This window comes from Macaca fascicularis, chromosome 13 (assembly GCF_037993035.2).
Source record: "Macaca fascicularis isolate 582-1 chromosome 13, T2T-MFA8v1.1".
Classification (NCBI taxonomy): Eukaryota; Metazoa; Chordata; class Mammalia; order Primates; family Cercopithecidae; genus Macaca; species Macaca fascicularis.
Window position 1 is genome coordinate 3,701,356 of NC_088387.1, and position 20,491 is coordinate 3,721,846.

General features: G+C 43.1%; 1 protein-coding gene across 5 annotated transcripts; it reads right to left on the minus strand.

Annotated features, from left to right (window-relative positions):
* Positions 1–8,362: 8,362 nt before the first annotated feature.
* On the minus strand, positions 8,363–19,698 carry LYG2 (lysozyme g2). 5 transcript variants are annotated; one of them, XM_045368749.2, is made up of 7 exons: positions 19,651–19,698; positions 19,068–19,173; positions 18,276–18,343; positions 12,669–12,809; positions 11,378–11,574; positions 10,105–10,243; positions 8,363–8,599 (listed from the first exon to the last, which is right to left on the minus strand). In XM_045368749.2, the coding sequence occupies exons 3-7, from the start codon at positions 18,316–18,318 to the stop codon at positions 8,481–8,483; spliced, it is 639 nt and encodes a 212-aa protein (XP_045224684.2). In that variant the 5' UTR covers positions 18,319–18,343; positions 19,068–19,173; positions 19,651–19,698; the 3' UTR covers positions 8,363–8,480. The 5 variants fall into 5 exon arrangements, with proteins under 5 accessions (XP_045224684.2, XP_005575122.3, XP_073867160.1 ...); XM_005575065.4 differs by having other exon boundaries at positions 18,276–18,348; XM_074011059.1 differs by having other exon boundaries at positions 19,305–19,698.
* Positions 19,699–20,491: the final 793 nt, after the last annotated feature.

Below are 20,491 nucleotides of genomic sequence, written 5' to 3' on the forward strand. Positions count from 1 at the left end.
GCCAAGATCGTGTCGCTGCACACTAGCCTGAATGACAGAGCTAGACTCCATCTTAGAATAAATAAATGAATGAATAAATAGATACGTTTTTTTTTAAAATACAAAAAATAAATAAATCTTATTGGAATTTGTTGGCTTGAGGTCTCTGGAAGCAGTTTGGGTCTCTGGCCAGAAACCAACCAATTCGGCAATTGTGGTATGTCTGGTGCCCCAGTGTCAGGAGAACAGAGAGAGTAAAAGAACAATGGGGTTTGGTTCCATTCTCTTAGAGCTACAGCTGCACAGAATTAAAAGGGAATTCCCCTACTCCAGTGATTTGGGTTTTGCTGACTGCTTTTGCTGCTGCCATCACCCCTGCCAGAGGGTTTTTTATGGACCAGGGCGTGAGAGAATGGAGAAGAAGTAGAACAAAAATATGTGGAGTTTTTAATCTGTGGCATTTTTCTGTTTGGCCCCTCGATTCAGAACTAGAAAGTTTCCCTCAATGTTTCTCCGTCTCTACTCAGCTCTCATTTCTGGGGTTTGAGCTGCTTAGAGTTCACGCAGGGGAATCCTAGAGGGAAAAATAAAGGTAAATTCATCACCAGTTTGGTGGTATTCTCATATCCAATTCTGACGTTCTTCCCTCATAATCCTGCTGATGTTTACCTGCTGGAGGTTTTAAACAGCTGCCCATGCGTTTGTCCAGATTTTGTCGTTGTATTTAGTGTAAGAGAAAAGTAGGCATGTGTTTGCTCCGTGTTATCTGGAACTAGAACCCTTCTCTTAACATCATAACTTCAAAATATAGAAAGCAAAGCTTACCAGAACTAAAAGGGAGAATAGAAACTTTTAAAATTATAGTTGGAAACCTTAATACCCTCCTCTGAACAAGTGTTAGACAAACATTTAGTAAAAATAAAAGATAGAGATGATATAATTAGTTGACTACTCTATTTTTACTTACACAGGGCGCTACATCCAGCAACCACAGAATGCACACTCATTTCAAGTGCACATGTAAGATAAAAAGCAAATTCCAGGCTGGGAAAAGATAGTTACAAAGTATGTATCAGATAAGGAATTCATATCCAGAATATATAAAGTAATCCTAAAAAGTAGTTAGGAGGCCGAGGTGGGTGGCTCACCTGAGGTCCGGAGTTCGAGACCAGCCTGACCAACGTGGAGAAACCCCATCTCCACTAAAAATACAAAAATAGCCAAGCATGGTCACGCATGCCTGTAATCCCAGCTACTCGGGAAGCTAGGCAGGAGAATCACTTCAACCTGGGAGGCAGAGGTTGCGGTGAGCTGAGATCATGCCATTGCACTCCAGCCTGGGCAACAAAAGCAAAAACTCCATCTCAAAAAAAAAAAAAAAAAAAAAGGAAAAGGAAAACAAAGAAAAGAAAAAGAAACCACTAAAAATTGGTAAAATATTTTAAAGGCACAAAGCAAAAGAAGATATCTAAATGGCCAATAACTAAAACTAAGACTAATAACGAAATAAATAAAACTAATAACTAAAACTAAGACTGACAATAGCAACTGTTGGAGAAGTATGAAGCAACTGGAACTCTTCATACTTTGTTAGTAAGAGTGTAAACTGGTAAGACGACATAGGAAAACTTTTTGGTAGTTTCTTTTTTTTAATTTTTATTTATTTTTAAATATATATATATATTTTTTGAGACAGAATTTAGCTCTTGTTGCCCAGGCTGGAGTGCAATGGCATGATCTCGGCTCACTGCAACCTCCACCTCCCAGGTTCAAGTGATTCTCCTGCCTCAGCCTCCCAAGTCACTGGGATTACAGGCATGCGCTACTACACTCAGCTAATTTTTGTATTATTAGTAGAGATGGGTTTCACCATGTTAACCAGGCTGGTCTCGAACTCCTGACCTCGTGTTCTGCCTGCCTCAGCCTCCCAAAGTGCTGAGATTACAGGCGTGAGCCACCACGTCGGCCTTTAAAAATTTTTTTTGAGATGGACCTCATTCTGTCACCCAGGCTGGAGTGTAGCAGCGTGATCTCGGCTCACTGCAACCTCCACCTCCCAGGTTCAAGCAATTCTCCTGCCTCAGCCTCCTGAGTAGGTGGGATTACAGGTGCGCACCACCATGCCTGGCTAATTTTTTATATTTTCAGTAGAGACGGGATTTCACCAAGTTAGCCAGGATGGTCTCGATCTCTTGACCTTGTGATCCACCCACAATGAACAAGGAGAACACATGGACACAGGGAGGGGAACATCACACACTGGGGCCTGTGGGGGGTGGGGGGCTAAAGGAGGGATAACATTAGGAGAAATACCTAATGTAGGTGATGGGTTGATGGGTGCAGCAAACCCCCATGGCACATGTATACCTATGTAACAAAACTGCACGTTCTGCACAGGTACCCCAGAACTTAAAGTATAATATAAAAAAAAAAAAGAAAGAAAATGTGGTGCATATACACCATGGAATACTATGCAGCTATAAAAAAAAGAGAACAAAATCATGTCCTTTGCTGCAACATGGATACAGCTGGAGGCCATAATTCTAAGAGAACTAATGCAGAAAGAGAAAAGCAAATACTGCATGGTCTCACTTATAAGCAAGAGCTAAACATTGGGTACACATGGACATAAAGATGGGAACAAGAGACGCACGGGACTATAAGACGGGGAAGTAGGGAGGAGCGCAAGGGTTGAAAAACTACCTATTGGGTACTATGCTCACCACCTAGATGACGGGTTCAGTTGTACTCCAAACCTCAGCATCACGCAATGTACCCTTGTACAAGTCTGCACAAGTACCCACTTAATCTAAAATGAAAGTTGAAGAAAAAAAGCACATTAGGTTAATTAAGAAGAGAATGGAGAAAGTCAGAGGGCAGGTCTTAGCATGGTAGAAAATTTTAAACAGCAATTAAGAAATAAGGTGCTTGGCCAGGTGCGGTGGCTCACTCCTGTAATCCCAGCACTTTGGGAGGCCGAGGTGGGTGGATCACCTGAGGTCAGGAGTTTGAGACCAGCCTGGCCAACATGGTGAAACCCCAGCTCTACTCCAAATAGAACAACAACAACAACAAAGAAAAAACACCTGGGCGTGGTGGCGCGTGCCTATAGTCCCGGCTACCTGGGGCTGAGGCAGGAGAATCACTTGAACCCGGGAGATGGAGGTTGCAATGAGCCGAGATCACGCCATTGGACTCCAGCCTGGGCAACAAGAGTGAAGCTCTGTCTCAAAAAAAAAAAAGAAAAAAAAAAAAAGAAAGAAAGTGTGTAAAGCAAATATTGACAGAAGCAAAACAAAGAAGAAAAAGAAAGAGGAGAGTCGTGGGACTTGTCCCAGCAGGGTGGAAAGCTTTAGATGGTTATTAAGAAATGGGATGAATAAAATGGATAGTGATGGATTAAAACAAAGGATTTAACACAGCACTACCAAAGGTTGAGCAGGCCCAAGGGACCCCCTGCTGGTCCCTCAACATTAAAGGGTTCCAAACAAGCCTACTCTATTTACTCCAGTTTGGAGACATTTAAAAAGCCAAAGGCAAAGTTTATCACGAGAAACCTGACCAGCAATCGCTGTGACAGTTGTTAGCAGGTTCATCAAGATGAAGATTGACAAAAGGGTCACAGTCCCTTGGCTCTACCCCTCCTCAGTGGGGACCCAAAGCCTTATGTACATCAGTAGGTAAAATGGTCGAGAGGAGTGGGGTGTGGAGAAAAGGTTACTGGGACTCAATACAGGAACCCCCAGCACTGCAGTACCAAAACCTATTGATGAAGCCCTGAGGCAGGCTGCAGTTAGAATGAGGGAACAGTAAAAGGTAAGGGTTGATAGGATCATGAAAGGTGGAACGCTTCAACAGACTTTAGGTAAAGAAGCTGTGTGTCCTTTACCTGAATGTTTTATATTACATCCGTCTGGGGAACACCTTTTCTTTTTGATATGGAGTCTCGCCCTGTTGCCCAGGCTGGAGTGCAGTGGCACGATCTCGGCTCACTGCAACCTCTGCCTCACAGGTTCAAACGATTCTCCTGCCTCAGCCTCCCCAGTAGCTAGGATTACAGGTGTGCGCCACCACACCCAGCTAATTTTTGTATTTTTAGTAGAGACGGGGTTTCACTGTGTTGGCCAGGCTAATCTCAAACTACTGACCTCAGGTGATCCGCCCACCTCAACCTCCCGAAGTGCTGGGATTACAGGCGTGAGCCACCACACCCGGCCTAACACTTCTTAATACCTAGTATTGTAACACCCAAACCTGTTAATTAAGTCCTAATGGAGGCCACAGCTAGGAATGTAGTGGTTGACGGAATTAAAGTCTGTGGGCGAATTGGTGTTTTTCAGGAGGCTTCATGAGAAGTGCTTGCGTGTGTCTCTTACCTGATTGTGTTATGGGAATGGATATTGTGTACGCCTGGGAATGTTTCCCCTACCTAGTGTTGTAAAACAGAAGGCATCACAGCGCACAGCACTTCACTCATCAGTGTGGAGGGTGTTCTTAGAGGTCACCGGTGTGGAAGCTGAGGCTTCCTCCCCTTGCTTCCCCTGCACCACGCTGCAGAGACCAAACACCTGTTTCTTATTAGGTCACGGTTCTCTCAGCAGGTGAGGCATTAACGGCCAAGAAAAAGAAAGGATGAGAATATAATCATGAATAAGTCTAGCAAGGGAAATATTTTTAGGTGTTTTTATTTTTTTGTTGTTGTTTGTTTTTTGGTTTTTTGTTTGTTTGTTTGTTTGTTTTGTTTTTGCTTTGGAAACTGTTAGTCCAAACTGCACCGTTTTGTAAAACCCCCAGCCATTTTGCAGACCTTGGTCAAAGTGCAACATTCCACAGGGGTTCGGGCACACCTGCCCAACCGCCTGACTCTCTTATTCTATTCTGCTGGAAGGAAGTGTAAGGAACCTCACACTGCATCGGAACACCAAACTGCCTAATCACAGGAATACATTATGAACATTTTCCCAGGCAGCAGGCCGTGCCCCCTGTTCTAGACCCCTCCCGCCCAGCCTATAGTTGCCCCAGCCTGTAAGCGGCGGTGGACACTGGCGTTAACCTGGTCCCCCACCTCTGCAGGTCTTATGCTGGACATAAAGCCTGCATTCGCTGTAGAGCCACTACTCTCTCTGTGTCTTTCTTTAACCCTCGCCTTCCCTTAAAACCTAACAAAAACTATAAGACAATTTTTCCTCATCCTCCAGTAAGAACCTAAGTTTTGTTTGTTTTGGTTTGGTTTTGGGGTTTTTTGTTTGTTTGAGACAAGGTTTTACTTTGTTGTCCAGGCTGAAGTGAAGTGGTGCAATCATGACACTGCAGCCTCGACCTCCCCGGGCTCAGGTGATTCTCCCAGATCAAACCTCCTAAGTAGCTGGGACTGCAGGCGTTGTGATACCATGCCTGGGTAATTTTTGTATTTTTTGTAGAGATAGGGTTTTGCCATGTTGCCCAGGCTGATCTTGAACTCCTGGGCTCAAGCAATCCTCCTGTGTTGCCCTCCCAAAGTGCTGGGATTACAGGCCTGAGCCACCACACCTGGCCTAAGAACCTGGTTTTTGGACAACTATAAAAGTGCTATTTTACATAATAGGATGTAGACATGTAATAATTCATAATGCCTGAAGGGGGCACAGGCAAAAAATATAAAGGAAATGGAGAATGACTGGATATCATATCTAATGGTGCCACATTTGTGTCTAACATCTTCGACATGGTTCTCAGCAACTCTCTGGGAATCAGCTGTTGAGCTAGATGGAGATGGGAAGAGGACAAAGACGGAGATAGTTCGCTGGGTGAAGTGGTTCACGTCTGAAATCCCAGCACTTTGGGAGGCCAAGGCAGATGGATGACCTAAGGTCAGGAGTTTGAGACCAGCCTGATCAACATGGAGAAACCCCGTCTCTACAAAAAATACAAAAAAAAAATGAGCTGGGCATGGTGGCACATGTCTGTAATCCCAGCTACTCGGGATGCTGAGGCAGGAGAATCGCTTGAACCCAGGAGGCAGAGGTTGTGGTGAGCTGAGATTCCACCACTGCACTCCAGCCTAGGCAACAAGAGCGAAATTCCATTAAAAAAAAAAAAAAAAAAAAGACTTGGATAGTTGTAATATATCTAATTATTAATTCTAACAGGCTGTGGAGAAGTTTGGCCTGAAAATCATTAGGTATAATGAAGTTTGTGTATTATATCCAGATTGTTCTTACCATGTTGTTAAGTCACAGATGAAAACAAGCAATGTTTGAAGGATATTCCCAACCTCCAGATGTACCTAATCCTGGTGAAGCTGATGCTGTTAGCACCCTCCCATATCCGTGGGCCTTTTAGAATTTTCAGTTGATTTCCAACTGCCAGTATGTGTACCTCTGTGCCTGCAGCCCCTTTTCCTTGGAAATACGTGTTGCCTATTTGCAAGGCAAACCAGAGTAGCACAGAATTGATACCCCCCAAAGCCCTACAGTCAGATCCCTCAACCAACGGCTCTCAGGAGTTGATGTATAAATGCCCCAGCTCCTTGTACCTTGGGCAGAATAATTCTGTGGTGTGGGTTTTGCACCGTTCCTAGCAGTATTCCTGCAAGGTTGAGCTCAAGTACCCACTGTGGTAGCTGGCTTGATGACACGTTTTATTGGCTGTCCTCCTGTCCCTGTATCATCCAGCCACCTCATACCAGCGTTCCAAAATAAACTACCCACACTGGAATCCTTGCCTCAAGTTCTGCTTCTGGGGAATCAAACTAAGACAACTTGAACGTGAGGTCTCCCACAGGACATCTCTTGGCTTCCTAGTCATAAAGAGAACACTGGAGGAATGCATTCAGGGAACACGTGAGCGTACTATTTCTTGTTTTTCAAATTACCTGAAAGTGATGTCATCTAGATGTACTTTATTGTTTCAGTAATGACACTGAAGGGGCTAGTGATTAGATGAAATTGATGCATATGAGGGAAAGCCCAAAATAAGTTATTCCTGAGCAAAGTGAACATTTGAAGGGCATCCTGGATGGCCCACACGCAGGGAGGATAATAAAAATATTTAACACCTGGTACAGCATGGGCCTCAACCAGTCATACAAGCTGCCGGCCTACCTGCTGAGAGGCTGCCACACAAACTGACCATTGGCCTGCCCGGTGAAACAAGGATTCCTGGTTCTGCCTGGGTCAAGTCTTCAGGCTGGGTTGAGAGGTCAGCGGGCAAAGAAGGATTTACTTGGCTTTCTCCAAGGGGGCTCCGAGGCAGGTGCGTCTGATTTTTATTCCTTCTCAGAAACAGAAGTGACGGACTGAAACATTCACTGAACATCTCCAAAGGGAGTTAAAGGCCCAGCAGGGCCACATTGTCACGCGTCCACTTTACACTCCGACATGTTATCACTTGTGTCCTCTCCTGACTATGGAAGTTAAGGCCACAAACAGCACACAGTTTCCTTCCAGAGAGTTGTCTCTTCTCCGTTGTGGGTAGTGTGAGCAAGACCAAGGTAGCAAAATAGCCAAGGGGTAGGTGTATATGTGACCAAGATACATAGCTCTGAGCCTCTCCTGGCAGTGGGAAAGTGACGCAGAATGATGATGTAATCAGAAAAGGTGTTTGGAGTACATGTATGAGGATATTGGTGAGGGTGCTAATTCATTCACTTACTGGGGATGCTGTTAAGTATGGTTAACCCGTTCCTGCTACCCAGACCCCAGAGTTGCGGTGTCTCTTCATCTCCTTGACCTTCTCAGTTGGTTCTGTTAGCCTTCCAGTAATTTCTTTGTATTGCTTAAAATTTCTATAAGTGGTTACTTTTGCTTGCAACCAAAGAACCATAATTGATTTGGGTCCTACATGCTTATCTTCAGCCATGTTTTGTGAGGGGTGGACCCCGTGACAGAAAGTGTGTGGCAGCAACTCCTGAAAATAAGAAAAGCCAGTCCCTGGATCTTCACACACAAAAGGAAACACAGGAGGTTGCTGTGGGTTTGAAGGACTTGGTGTATGTAACTTGAATGACAGCTTCACCTCAGTTGGCTCTCAGTTTCCTATGCAGCTAGAATTCCATCCCTCTTTCCTCCATTGTCCCATGGGTTGGCTGGCCTACGAGTCAGGAACTTCTCAGCAAAGCCCAAGTGGTTTGGGCAGATACTGGGGAAAGGACAAAGGCTTGGGTCAGGCTTACTTAACTTGTTAGCAATTCTGGTAGACAGGGAGTAGGTGGGCATTGGAATCATGGGCTAAAAATGAAGCCTGGCTGGAATACGTAGGGGCCACTTGTCGTGATATTCACATTTACTACAAAGTAATTATATATGTCCGTTTCCTGGGAAGCATATTGTGAACTGGATGGATTTCTTTTATTTTTCTTTCCTTTTTTCAATTCTTATTTTCATTCAGAAAATTGGGAAATGAATTTTCTTTCATGATTTTAATCATTTCTTTGCCAGTGTTGAATACAGCACATTCACATAAAACTCTCAAAGGCGGCCATCTGAGCGCTCTGCCAGCCTGGCCCACCCACAGAGCTTTGCCTAGAAGCTTTGTCTTTTATAGAACTTAGCTCGGGCAATGATATCATTGACGAAGTCATTGTCTATGTCCACTGGGGTGGCAATCGCTTCAACTCCTGACTTGAAAGCTGAGAGACCACCTGAAATGAAACACAGAGTGAGGCTCAAATATTAACTCTCAGTAGAAATAAGCAATGAGCATGGCCAAGATGTTAGCTCTCCAGGCAAATCTTCCACAGCAGGCAATCCCAAATCCTCCTCCCTCTCTCTCCCTTTCTGAAAGGACACGCTACCCCAAGAATCACTGGGAAAATTCCAGATTGCTTTCTTTCTCTTTTTCCAAAGTCTTTGGTTTTTCTTGTTGCAAAAATCAGATTTGCTTTTTTATGTAATCCAGGCCTGGCAGAACTAGACCCCCAGTACATCCTCTGCTGAAAATGCTTGTAACATTCTCTCATTTATACAATAATTCACTCATCTATTCACTCATTTGTTCATTCAGGAAATGTTTTCAAGCACCTACTATGTGCCAGGAGAGATCCCACACTAACTACAAGGTACCCAAGACACACGTATTTATTTGGGTACATGTACATATGCGTGTGTATGCTATTTTACCCTAGAATTTTATCTTTAGTAGTTATGTATGTGTTTAACATAATTGCGCTCTGCTGTGATATCCAGAGAAAAAGATGCCTGGTCCCGATCCCTGCCTTCAAGGACCTTGAAGTCGAGAGTAGAATCTGTTCTGATTAAGGCCATTAGAGTGTGGAGAACATAACATGGGCCGATAGGAGGTAAACCTAACAGGAATTGATGTGGTTGGGTGTGAAGAGAGAAGGAACCAGAGAGCCTAAGAGAGCAATCTGGTTTTCAGTCTGGGATGACTGGCTATGTTATGGTGCCTCCAAGACATGTAAAATGCAGAAGAAAGAGCAAATTTATAGTTGGAGGTTAGTGAGTTAATTCCATCTGGGAGATGCTGAACTTGAGGGGGTCTGTGATCAGCCAAGCAGCGATTTCCACTTGGATACATAGCACCTGAAGTCCTGAGAATACTCACAGAGTAAAATCATTCAGACAATTTGGAAAGTTGTTGACAGTTTCTTATAACAGGAAAAAACCTATGAGAGGTAGGCAAACATATATATACACACATATATATATATATGTTTGGTTTTTTTTTTTTTTTTTTTTTTTTGAGAGATGGGGTCTCACTCTGTCTCTCAGGCTGGAGTGCAGTGATGTAATCAATGCTCACTGCAGCCTCAACCTCCCAGGCACAAGCAATCCTCCTGGCTCAGCCTCCTGAGTAGCTGGGACTGGAGTGTGTCACCATGCCCAGCTACTTTTTTTTTTTTTTTTTTGTAGAAACAGGTGTCACTATGTTTCAAGGTATCACTCAATAGCTCAATAAGCAATGAATAAGAACCCCAGTGTTCTGCAGAGGGGAAATGGAGGTTGAGGATGGAGGACCACTCAAAGTAACTCTGTGGTTCAGAGAGTGCGAATGCAGCCTCTAGACAGCTCCTCCCAGGGCCACTGCTGACCCCATGGAAATGCTCCCAAGAAGTCTCGGGTCACACTGGCCTTGAGTGGTCTTATTCATTGCTCATTTAAACAAAGTGCTCAGAATACAGCCTACCTCTGAGGTGCTGAGCAGCACTCCACGTGGGGAATTTTTTCTGGATTGCCTTGATTCTCTCTGTTAGAATTCCAGTAGCCTGTGAAAGATGCTCTTTGCTGTCCCAGGCACCAACAGGGTGGTACGCTTGTTTATCAAGCTAGAAAATTCAGATAATAAAGTCAGCATCTGGATGAGGTAACACATTTTTCTGCCATTCCTAATTTCCTCTCCTGGTATTCAAGTCATAGATACCGGCCTTTATCCCCAGAGAGTCAATTCTATTGTTCTTTCTTTCATAGAGGTGAGAGTCAGAGAAACAAAGTAAGGTTTGGGAGAAATGGACATGGCATAGTTTTAGCTAAACAGTCTAATATACAAAAAAAAAAAAATGTTAAAGTTGTTTTGAAACAAATAACACCTGAAGTCTACACATTTATAGTAAGAAATAATTATCTAGCTAATTCAGACAAAAATTTGTTTCTAACTGGGAAGGCCAGAAGTCTGTATTTCGGCAGACAATTTAAAATCGAGCCTGGAAGCAAATATCCAGATAATTTGGATCCCCTTCCTCCAGTTTACCCAAAGGAACAAGTTGTTTCAAGTAGGGCTCAATTATACCATGTTTTGATCCACGTGGATGAAATGTACTACTTCACAAACCCCAAGAGGACACCTGTAATAACAGTGCTATTTATAAGATTTTCTCAGTTTTAGTGTATTACATATTATTTATCACAAATAGGTAGTTATAAAACTCCTAAAATACTTTTTAAAGGATATCTAATAATGAATAAGCCTTGAATGACATAAAAAGATGTGTTGCAGAAATCCCAGATCAAATTATGCTGGAGTGGCCGGGCGCAGTGGCTCACGCTTGTAATCCCAGCACTTTGGGAGACTGAGGCGGGCAGATCACCTGAGGTCAGGAGTTCAAGACCAGCCTGGCCAACAAGGTGAAATCCTGTCTCTACTAAAAATACGAAAAATTAGCTAGGCATGGTGGCGTGTGCTTGTAATCCCAGCTACTCAGGAGGCTGAGGCAGGAGAATCACTTTAACCCGGGAGTGGAGGTTGCAATGAGCCGTGATCACGCCATTGCACTCCAGCCTGGGCAACAAGAGTGAACTCCATCCCCCAAAAAAAAGAAAAGAAAAAAATTATGCTGAAGTACCTGTAGCCAGATGCCAGGGTATTCTGGGGTTTGGAAGCACTGCAAATGGATTTCTAGTTGAGGTTGAGCTTCTGTGAGGAGGGATGAAGTGGGGCTGATAGAAAGTTTCTAGCTAAATACCTGCATCAAGCCAAATTTAAGCCCCCTGTGGTCCCAGCCATCTTGCAGGACAGATCCGCCATGACTTTCCCTGGAGATGATGGCTGCAATGACAGCAGGGTCCACGCAATGTCTCTGCCCGACTTCTTTGATCAGAGTCTGGTAGGGTTTTATGGCCCTCAGATCCATCTCAGCAAACATTTCAGAACCACGGATCCCTACATCAATAGAAAAGAAACTGTTTTTCTGGGCATGCTAGTGTGTGCCTGAAGTCAGTCCCTGCTACTCAGAAGGCTAAAACAGGAGGATTGCTTGAACCCAGGAGGAGTTCAAAACCAGCCTGGGCATCATAACGAGAGCCCAACTCAGAAAAAAAAAAAAAGAAAGAAAGAATTTAAAGTTAAAAAAAGAAAAGAAACTGTTTCTTCTACTTCAGAAGAAAACCATTTTTTAAAATTTGCTAAGTTAGCCACAGCCTCTGATCACTGCTAATGGCTTGGGACAGTCATCCTAAGATATTCTTTTGATCTCTGCAGAAACAGACAGGTCCACAACCCCCAACAGGTGCCACTTCTGCTGTTTTTTCTCCTTCAAATTGCTCACGCCTGTAATCCCAGGACTTTGGGAGGCCAAGGTGGATGGATCACTTGAGGTCAGGAGTTCAAGACCAGCCCGGCCAACATGGTAAAACCCTGTCTCTACTAAAAATACAAAAATGAGTACAAAGTAAGACTCTGTCACACACACAAAAAAATTCTGCCACACTGGTGCACTGGGAAGCCTCTTGGACTAGGAGTCAGCCAGTGTATGTTTTAGCCTGGCTCTGCCACTAGCTGGTTCTGTGTTATTGGGAAGTACCCCCCTCCTTGCTGAGTCTCTGAGCTCTGATTTGTAAATTGAGGGGTTGGGGTCCGATGTGACCTTGTGGTTGCTGCCAGCTCCGACACCCTAAAACCAGGATAACATGATGAAGAAGACTTTGGAACAGTATTGCTTCAAATGTTCATGTGTAACATGAAGCAAACACAGCAGCACCACCCAAAAATCAAAGCCAAATTCTAATATTTATTCAAGCAGTAGTTTCAACACATGGAAACAAACACAGCTGGACAAGGTTTGGAAAGAATGAGGGTGGAAAATGAAAAGAAGCGGGTTGTTAGATTGGCCAGGATTGTGTTTTTTGCTCATTTTTCATTTTGGTACTATTGTCATAATGATGATTATACCTTTTCAAAATTAAGTGACTTCCTAAGAAAGAATCTGAAAATGATGAAAGGGGAAAAGCCAGATGTTTGCTCTGCCTTTCACTTACCGCAGCTCATCACACTGTTTGCATCACAAGTGGCGCCAGAGGTCTTCATGGTCATGATGTCCCCGTAGCAGCCGTGGTACAGGCGCGGATGTAGGTGAGGGTTCATTGAGTGGGTGAAGGGGTACGAGCCCCTGGAAGTGCCTAGAGGCGGAAGCATAACTCACATGAATCCTGTGAGAAGATATTGCTTGGGTTGCTGCAATCAACATCACTAAACCAAAGGCGGAAGGCCACAGACAGAACTCCCCAACTCTCTTGTTGCCATTATTTGTTCATCAGACAGAAGATCCCCGTGCCCACTCTGCTCCGACCTTTTTTGTTGTTTTGTATTAACACAGCACTTAATCCAAAGACACTATGCAAAATATTATGAAATTCATCTCTTATAGATCCTAAATACATATGCAGTCTTTTTTTTCCTTTGTTTTTTAGAGACAAGGTCTTGCTCTGTTGTCCAGGCTGGAGTGCAGTGACATGATCATAGCTCGCTGCAGGTACCAACACCTGGGCTCAAACGACTCTCCCACCCCAGCCTCCTGAGTAGCTGGAACCACAGGCGCACATCACCAGGCCTGGCTTATTTTATCTTTTTGTAAAGATGGGGTTTTTGCTATGTTGCCCAAGCTAGTCTCAAACTCCTGGGCTCAAACCATCCTCTCTCCTTGGCCTCCCAAAGGATTTCAGGCACTGTAGTCATACCATCCTGTATGTCAGAATTAAAACTGACAGACGGTTTTTAAGCAGGAAACTTGAGAGGTTTTGTTTTGTTTTTTAAGATTCAGCGGGTACACGTGCAGGTTTGTTACATGGGCGTATTGTGTGATGTTGAGGATTGGCCTTCTATTGATCCTTCACCCAAATAGTGAACACAGTACCTGATGTGTGGTTTTCAACCCTTGCCTCCCTCCCTCCCTGCCTCCTTTTAGAGTCCCCAGTGTCTATTGTCTTGAGAGGAATTTTAAAACATTTCTGACACAAATGCTTCTGGGAGTGTTAACATTTGGATTAACAATTTGCCTTTGTTTAGAAAGATAAGAAAGAAGGGTACCATAACAATTTAAATATATTCTTATTTTATATCATTTACTATGAAGGTGAGTACCTATGTATGTCTGTCTAATAAAATTAGAAGTAAAAATTGAATTTACCAAAATGATTTAAGTCAAATCTATTCTTGTTTTTTTGTTCTGTCTTTAAAAAGTGAGTTTCTGTCCAAGTCTACCTGTTAAAGGAGAGGCAGAGCTTTTGCTAAGGGAGATACAAGGTTATTTTCTGTAATGCTGAAAAGTTTGTTCTAACTGTTTCAAGGGCTTTTAATTTGTACCTTAAGAGTCCAAATATTTGTTATAAGACAGTACTTTGGGCTGGATGTGGTGGCTCATGCCTAGAATCCCAGCACTTTGAGAGGCTAAGGCAGGAGGATTGCTTGAGCCTGGGAGTTCGAGACCAGCTGGCAAAACTCGTTTCTACAAAAAATACAAAACTTAGGCTGGTGTAGTGGCACATGCCAGTAGTCCCAGCTGCGTGGGAGACTGAGACAGGAAGAGTGATTGAACCCGGGAGGTCGAGGCTGCAGTGAGCTTTGATGGTGCCACTGCACTCCAGCCTGGGCAACGGAACAAGACCCTGTCTCAAATCTCAAAAAAAAAAAAAAAAAAAAAAGTCTTTGTTAAAATGTTTGATGTAAAAAAAATAGAATCTGGCTGGGTGTGGTGGCTCACACCTGTAATCCCAGCACTTTGGGAGGCTGAGGCAGGAGGATCACCTGAGGTTGGGAGTTCAAGACCAGTCTGACCAACATGGAGAAACCTCATCTCTACTAAAAATACAAAATGAGCCAGGCGTGGTGGCACACGCCTATAATCCCAGCAACTCGGGAGGCTGAGGCAGGAGAATCACTTGAACCCAGGAGGAGGAGGATGCAGTGAGCTGAGATCACGCCATTGCACTCCAGCCTGGGCAAAAAGAGCGAAACTCGGTCTCAAAAAAAAAAAAAAAAAAAATAGAATCTAACCACTCCTGCCACCTCTGCTACTGCCATGGTCCCAACCAGCGTCATTGCTCATCTGGACTCTCCTAACAGCCTCCTAACTGACCTCCCTGATTCACTCCTGCAGCCGATCCTCTACCTAGCAGACAGAGTGGCCCTGTGGGAATATGCACAGGCTGCTATCAGTCTTCTGTCTTAACCTTCCAGTGGCTTTCTCCTCCTTTAGGGGAATAGCCGAGTCCATCCTGCAGCCTCCAAGACCTACTAGATCTGGCTGCTCCTGTTCCTATTTCTCCTTCCCTTTGCTCACTCTCCTCCAGCTGCATTCTTCCTTGTGTTTATCCTTCAACATGCCAGGCAGGTGTCTGCCTCAAAGCCTTTATGTTTGTGGTTCGTTTTGTCTAGAATGCTATTCCTCCAGGTATCTACACGATCATGTCTTCAGGTCTCTGTCCAAATATCACCTTATCAGCAGAATACATAGACAGTTTATAGACAAAAAAAGAAAATGGTCCTTAAACATATAAAAGATGTTAAACCACACTCAGAAGAAGACAAAGGCCACATTAAAACATCATTATGACAGCATTTTCCAACTCTTTAGGTGGCAAGAGCCCAAAGGTTTGATAATATGCTCTGTGGGAGAGGCTGTGAGGAAATAGGCTGTCTCACACATTGCTGTGGAACACAGTTTTACAACAGGCTGTTCATCCCAGCAGTTTATAACAGCAAAGGACTGCAAACAACACAAACGTCATTAATGTAGGGACTGGTTGAGTAAGTGATGCTACGTCCACAGTGGAGTACTGTGCAACTGCAAAAGGAAAGAGCGAGACCTGTATATACTCCTGTAAAATTCTCTCCAGGGACAAAATAGTATTTATAGAATTGTACTCTTTGTGTAAGAAAGGGGAGAAAATACAATTGTATATTTTGTGTGATTTGCTCATATTTTCAAAAGAAACAATACAAGGATGAATGAAAAACTGGTAAAAATTGTTAGTTATGGAGAAGGTAAGAGGAAGGTAAAGGGAACAGGGATAGAGGATAGACTAACTGTATCTTTTAAAAAGTTTTTATTTTGGAACCATGTAAATGTTATCATAAATTTTAAAATTAAATCAAATAGGGAGAAAAGGAATCCATAAAAAAGAAAAACAAATGAACATAACTCTATAACAAATTGAAAAATTAATAAACACATAGAGGAGAATTATCTCAAGTGACTTTAAAATATATCCATATAAGTGTATACTACTACGTAGGAATACATCCAATGAACATAAATAATCACAAGAAAATCTTAAATTATATTTACTGTCTCAATATTGGTTGGTAATACTGTCATAGTTATTTTGACACTACTGTATGTATATAAGTAATAATGCTAATGTCATTAGAACTAGGATTTTTAGTGTAAGATAGCAGAGGTACAAATATAAAACTGATATAAAATGCTTGCATTCTTAAATATAAATGTGAAATATCTGAATGCATAATTGTTTTTCTTTTAAAAATATGTATTTTCTAGTTCCCACCACTGAAAACACCTGAAATAAATGACAACTCCATAGCAATGGAGCACTTTTACTTCCCACACTGTGGTCTCTAAATACCATTTCCTGCTAAGAGGAACCAGCACTCCTCAGAATAATGGCTGATTGCTAGCCTGGGGCAGAAAATGTTCAAGATGAACCAGGAACATCTTTTTGTGCTAGAGCTGGTCCTTATATGTTAGAGACACATCAAAAATTTTTACAGGTGAAATGTTTTTATCTCCCTTCTTTCCTCTCACTCTTTCCCTCTCTCTTCCTTTTTTCCTCTCACTCTCTTTCTGTTCGTTCCTCTCACTAGAAGATAAATTTCATTAGGTCAGATACTAGATGTTTTTCTCTGCTATATCCTCCTCAGCACCTGGAACAATGCTTGGCATAAAGTGGACATTTAATAAATATTTGCTGAATGGAAGAATGGATAGTTGGATGGATGAAGGAATGAGACAGAAAGGGATTGTTTAAATTATCTGGATCAAGTGTCCCTATATTGACAGGTTCAATGTCCTTTCACTGGGAGGCAGTCTTTGCCAGGCTCACTGTGTGGCCCACAGATCACAGGCATCAAAGTTACCACACATGCTTATTAAAAATTCTTATCACTGGGCTGGGTGCAGTGGCTCACTCCTGTAATCCCAGCACTTTGGGAAGCTGAGGCTGGCAGATCACGAGGTCAGGAGATCAAGACCATCCTGGCTAACCCAGTGAAACCCCATCTCTACTAAAATACAAAAAAATTAGCTGGGCATGGTGGCAGGCACCTATAGTCCCAGCTACTCGGGAGGCTGAGGCAGGAGAATGGTGTGAACCCGGGAGGCAGAGCTTGCAGTGAGCCAAGATTGCGCCACTGCACTCCAGCCTGGGCGACTGAGCAAGACTGCATCTCAAAAAAAAAAAAAAAAAAAAAAAAAAATGCTTATCACTGGGCTCTTCACACCAGATCTACTGAACCAGAATCTTGCAGTATAAGGCTAAAGAAGCTGCACTTTGCCCAGCATTCCCAGTTGACTCTTACACATAAAGTTTATGAACCACTGCTTTAAGGGAACTGGAATATGACCATGGAACCTACACTGCTTGTGTAGGCATTACAAACACACAAGCCCTTTTTAAATTAAGAGTCACTTTTCAGCTACACACAGCTAATATGGTAGCTCATAATTAATCTGCTGGCTATTTAACTCTGCTCTCACCTGCCAATTTAAAAAGGAGTAAAAATTTAAAACTAGGTTGCCCTGCTTTGGACCATAAGTGACTGGAAATTACTTTTGGGTAGCCTTGTCTTTCCAAATTTAGAATTAAACATTTTAGAAACACTTTCTTTTCAGTCACCATTCTATAATTAAAGACAACTTGAACATTGCTCATAATGGCTTTTCATTTTGCTTAGGTCACAGTTTTAACATTCTCTTATTCAAGATCTCTTACCAACTCACCAACCTATCTTTCCAGCCTTCCCCCGAGAAATCCCCTCTTCTGTCCAGGCCACACCAACCCAAAGACTTTTCATTCATTTCTGCCTCTCCTCTTTTACTGAAATCATTCTTCCCATCCAGCAGCCTCTTCCCTTTTCTTATTAAATCACCAAGCATTCTTCAATTGACACGTCCCCCCTAAAAGTCTTTCACATCTGAGCATTCTAGTTGGATGTGAGCTCTTCCTCCCAAACCTTTCCCAGACTAGTGCTTTTTTCCCCAACACACATTGAATTCTCATCCACTGCTTGGCATTGATAATTTCCTCTTCATGTGTTTTGCTTCCAAGGCACTGTTCCATATACCTCTCAGTAAGATATCCAGTCTGATAGGTGCATTGTCAGACAGGAAGTAAGCAGATCAATAAATATTAGATTATTTGAAATTCCCATACATCCTGTTTTTCACCTGCTTAGCAAGCAGAACACACTGTTAATTATAGAAATAATAGTTGATTAATGGCCAAGCTGGTCAGAATGAGAGCTCACTCTTCCATTGCGGGTAATCATTGCTCTTTCTGATTCATTATTGTGCTGGAAGTTTCTGTGGATACCCCGTAAACAATGCTAAATCTCAGCCAGTGACTTACCAATGAGGGCAATTAGTCCCCAAAACACCACAGAGGATAACATGGCGGGGAATCTGATCTTCCAGGACCTGCTCTGATTTGAAATAGAAACTAGTTAATTTTAAAACTTGAAAATTTCCTAAAGAAAAATTTGCGTTGTTATTTTAAAAAGTTCAGAGTTGTTTCCAATCCACTATTCATTTCCCAGTTTCAAGATAGTATTCTCACAGGCTCAGTACATGGTTTGTTAGCACACTCTCTTTGCTAAGCATAAAATCCCAACTCACTTCAATCCAATTTCATATTGACATGGGCCATGCATATCTTACGTATGTAACCAGATATACACTCCCATCCCATCTCTAAGCTTGGTAACCCCACAATTTTGTTCCCTTTCTTTAAAAAAAACTGATCCTTTCTTTCTATTCGCCCTACCCCTGCCTTCAAGGATCAGTTTTGGTTTTTCATTTGTTTGTTTAAAAATGGGATCTTGCTCTGTCACCCAGGCTGGAGGGCAGTGGTATAATCATAGCTCACTATGGCCTCAAACTCCTGGGCTCGGGCGATCCTCCCACCTCAGCCTCCCGAGTAGCTGGGGCCGTATATGTGCGCCACCATGCCTGGGTGTTTCCATTATTACACTAGGGTCTCGGTAGGGAAAACAAAATAAAACAAAATACCAACAGGAGCATCAAAGAACATGACTTAGAAGAGGTTTCCTCTGCTCCATTTCTTCCTCAATCAACTCTATTCTTGGTTTCATTCAAATGGTAGCTGATAAGTTTTACAAGATATAAGAAGGCCAGCACTAACCTCGTTTGCAACCTTACAGAGAAAATCTCCCCTCTCTGTTTGCAAATGTCTTCTCTACTCAGCAGCAAACTGCACTTCAAGCTTTTCCAAAGCGGTGGCCTTTGTCCTGTAACATAGGTTTAACAATTGGAGAATCCATTAGTCAGTAGATCACTGCATACCCGGCTTCAACTGAATAGACGTCAGTGTCGTCTACTGCTGTGGAGGAAACTTTTAAACACCAGGATGAAGACTCACCTGGCTTTTCTTACCTTCGTCCTGTACCAACGATCATTAGAGGAGCTTTATATACGGTTTAAAACCCTCTCTTTAAACCATTGACCTCATTAGGCCTGGTTATAATAGTACTTAGGACTTAGGTGACCCCATTAATAAGAGGATTTCAAAGGGTTGATTAACCACTATTAATTAATTAATCTAATGAACCCCCAGGCTGCTCAGGAGGCATATTTTGATAGATTGTTTCTAGATAGCTAAAACTGTGCCAAACAGCTTCTAAATTTGCAAATAAGAAACAGATAATTCGCTTTAAATAAGAAAACAGGAAATACTAGCAATTTTTATTCTTGGATTGGTTATTTACCTGAAATGCTGAGTCTCCTGCTCTTTGTTCCCCATTCCAATGTCACATGATCCCCATACCAATATGTCACATGATCTCAAGCCAGTATGTCACATGATCATTATAGGTGAACTTGGCTCCTTACTCCAGTCCCACTTCTGACAAGCAGGTGCAAGTGTGGTCACTCGCTCTGGGAGATCAGTGCAAAACCAGGGAGTAGCAACGTGGGTACTCACTTGTCCATCCTTGCTAAGGATATGGGAAAAAAGCATACAGCCAGGGATGAAAACTTCTCCAAGAAGAGAGTATCTTTCTTCAGGCTTATGTCCAAGGGAAGACAGGAAGCTCATTGTGCAGCCCCAGGAACAGGAAATGGAAGGGAGGTTCTTGAAACAGGCAAAGCACATTGCGCAGAGGGGAGGAAGAAGTCTGGTGTGGGTCCTTCCACAAGCGTGACCAGTTTCTCAGACTGCACACAGTCCTCCCCCACATCCACCGAGTGAAGAAAGGTGCGAGGCCGCTGTACGGGAAACAGGAGGACAAAGCCACAGGCAACTTCCCAGCTCCCTGGCGATAAAACAACCTCCGCTCCCAGGAGAACATGCCCTTCCAAGCTGAGGTCTGCACAGTCCACTGGCATTCACTTCTGCCTTGCCTGCCTTCCTGCTTGTAGAACAGACGTCCCTGGCACGGCCTCTAGCCTTCCATCCCTGGAAGACTGGCAGGGTTGTTCCAAGCCAATGGATGCTTCCTGCCTGACTCTCAGGAAAGTGACCCATGGAGGGTCTACTCCACCCCCGGCAACACTGCGGTCAGGACCACTCTTGAATAAGGGATATTGCAGAAGCCTAACTGCCCTGAG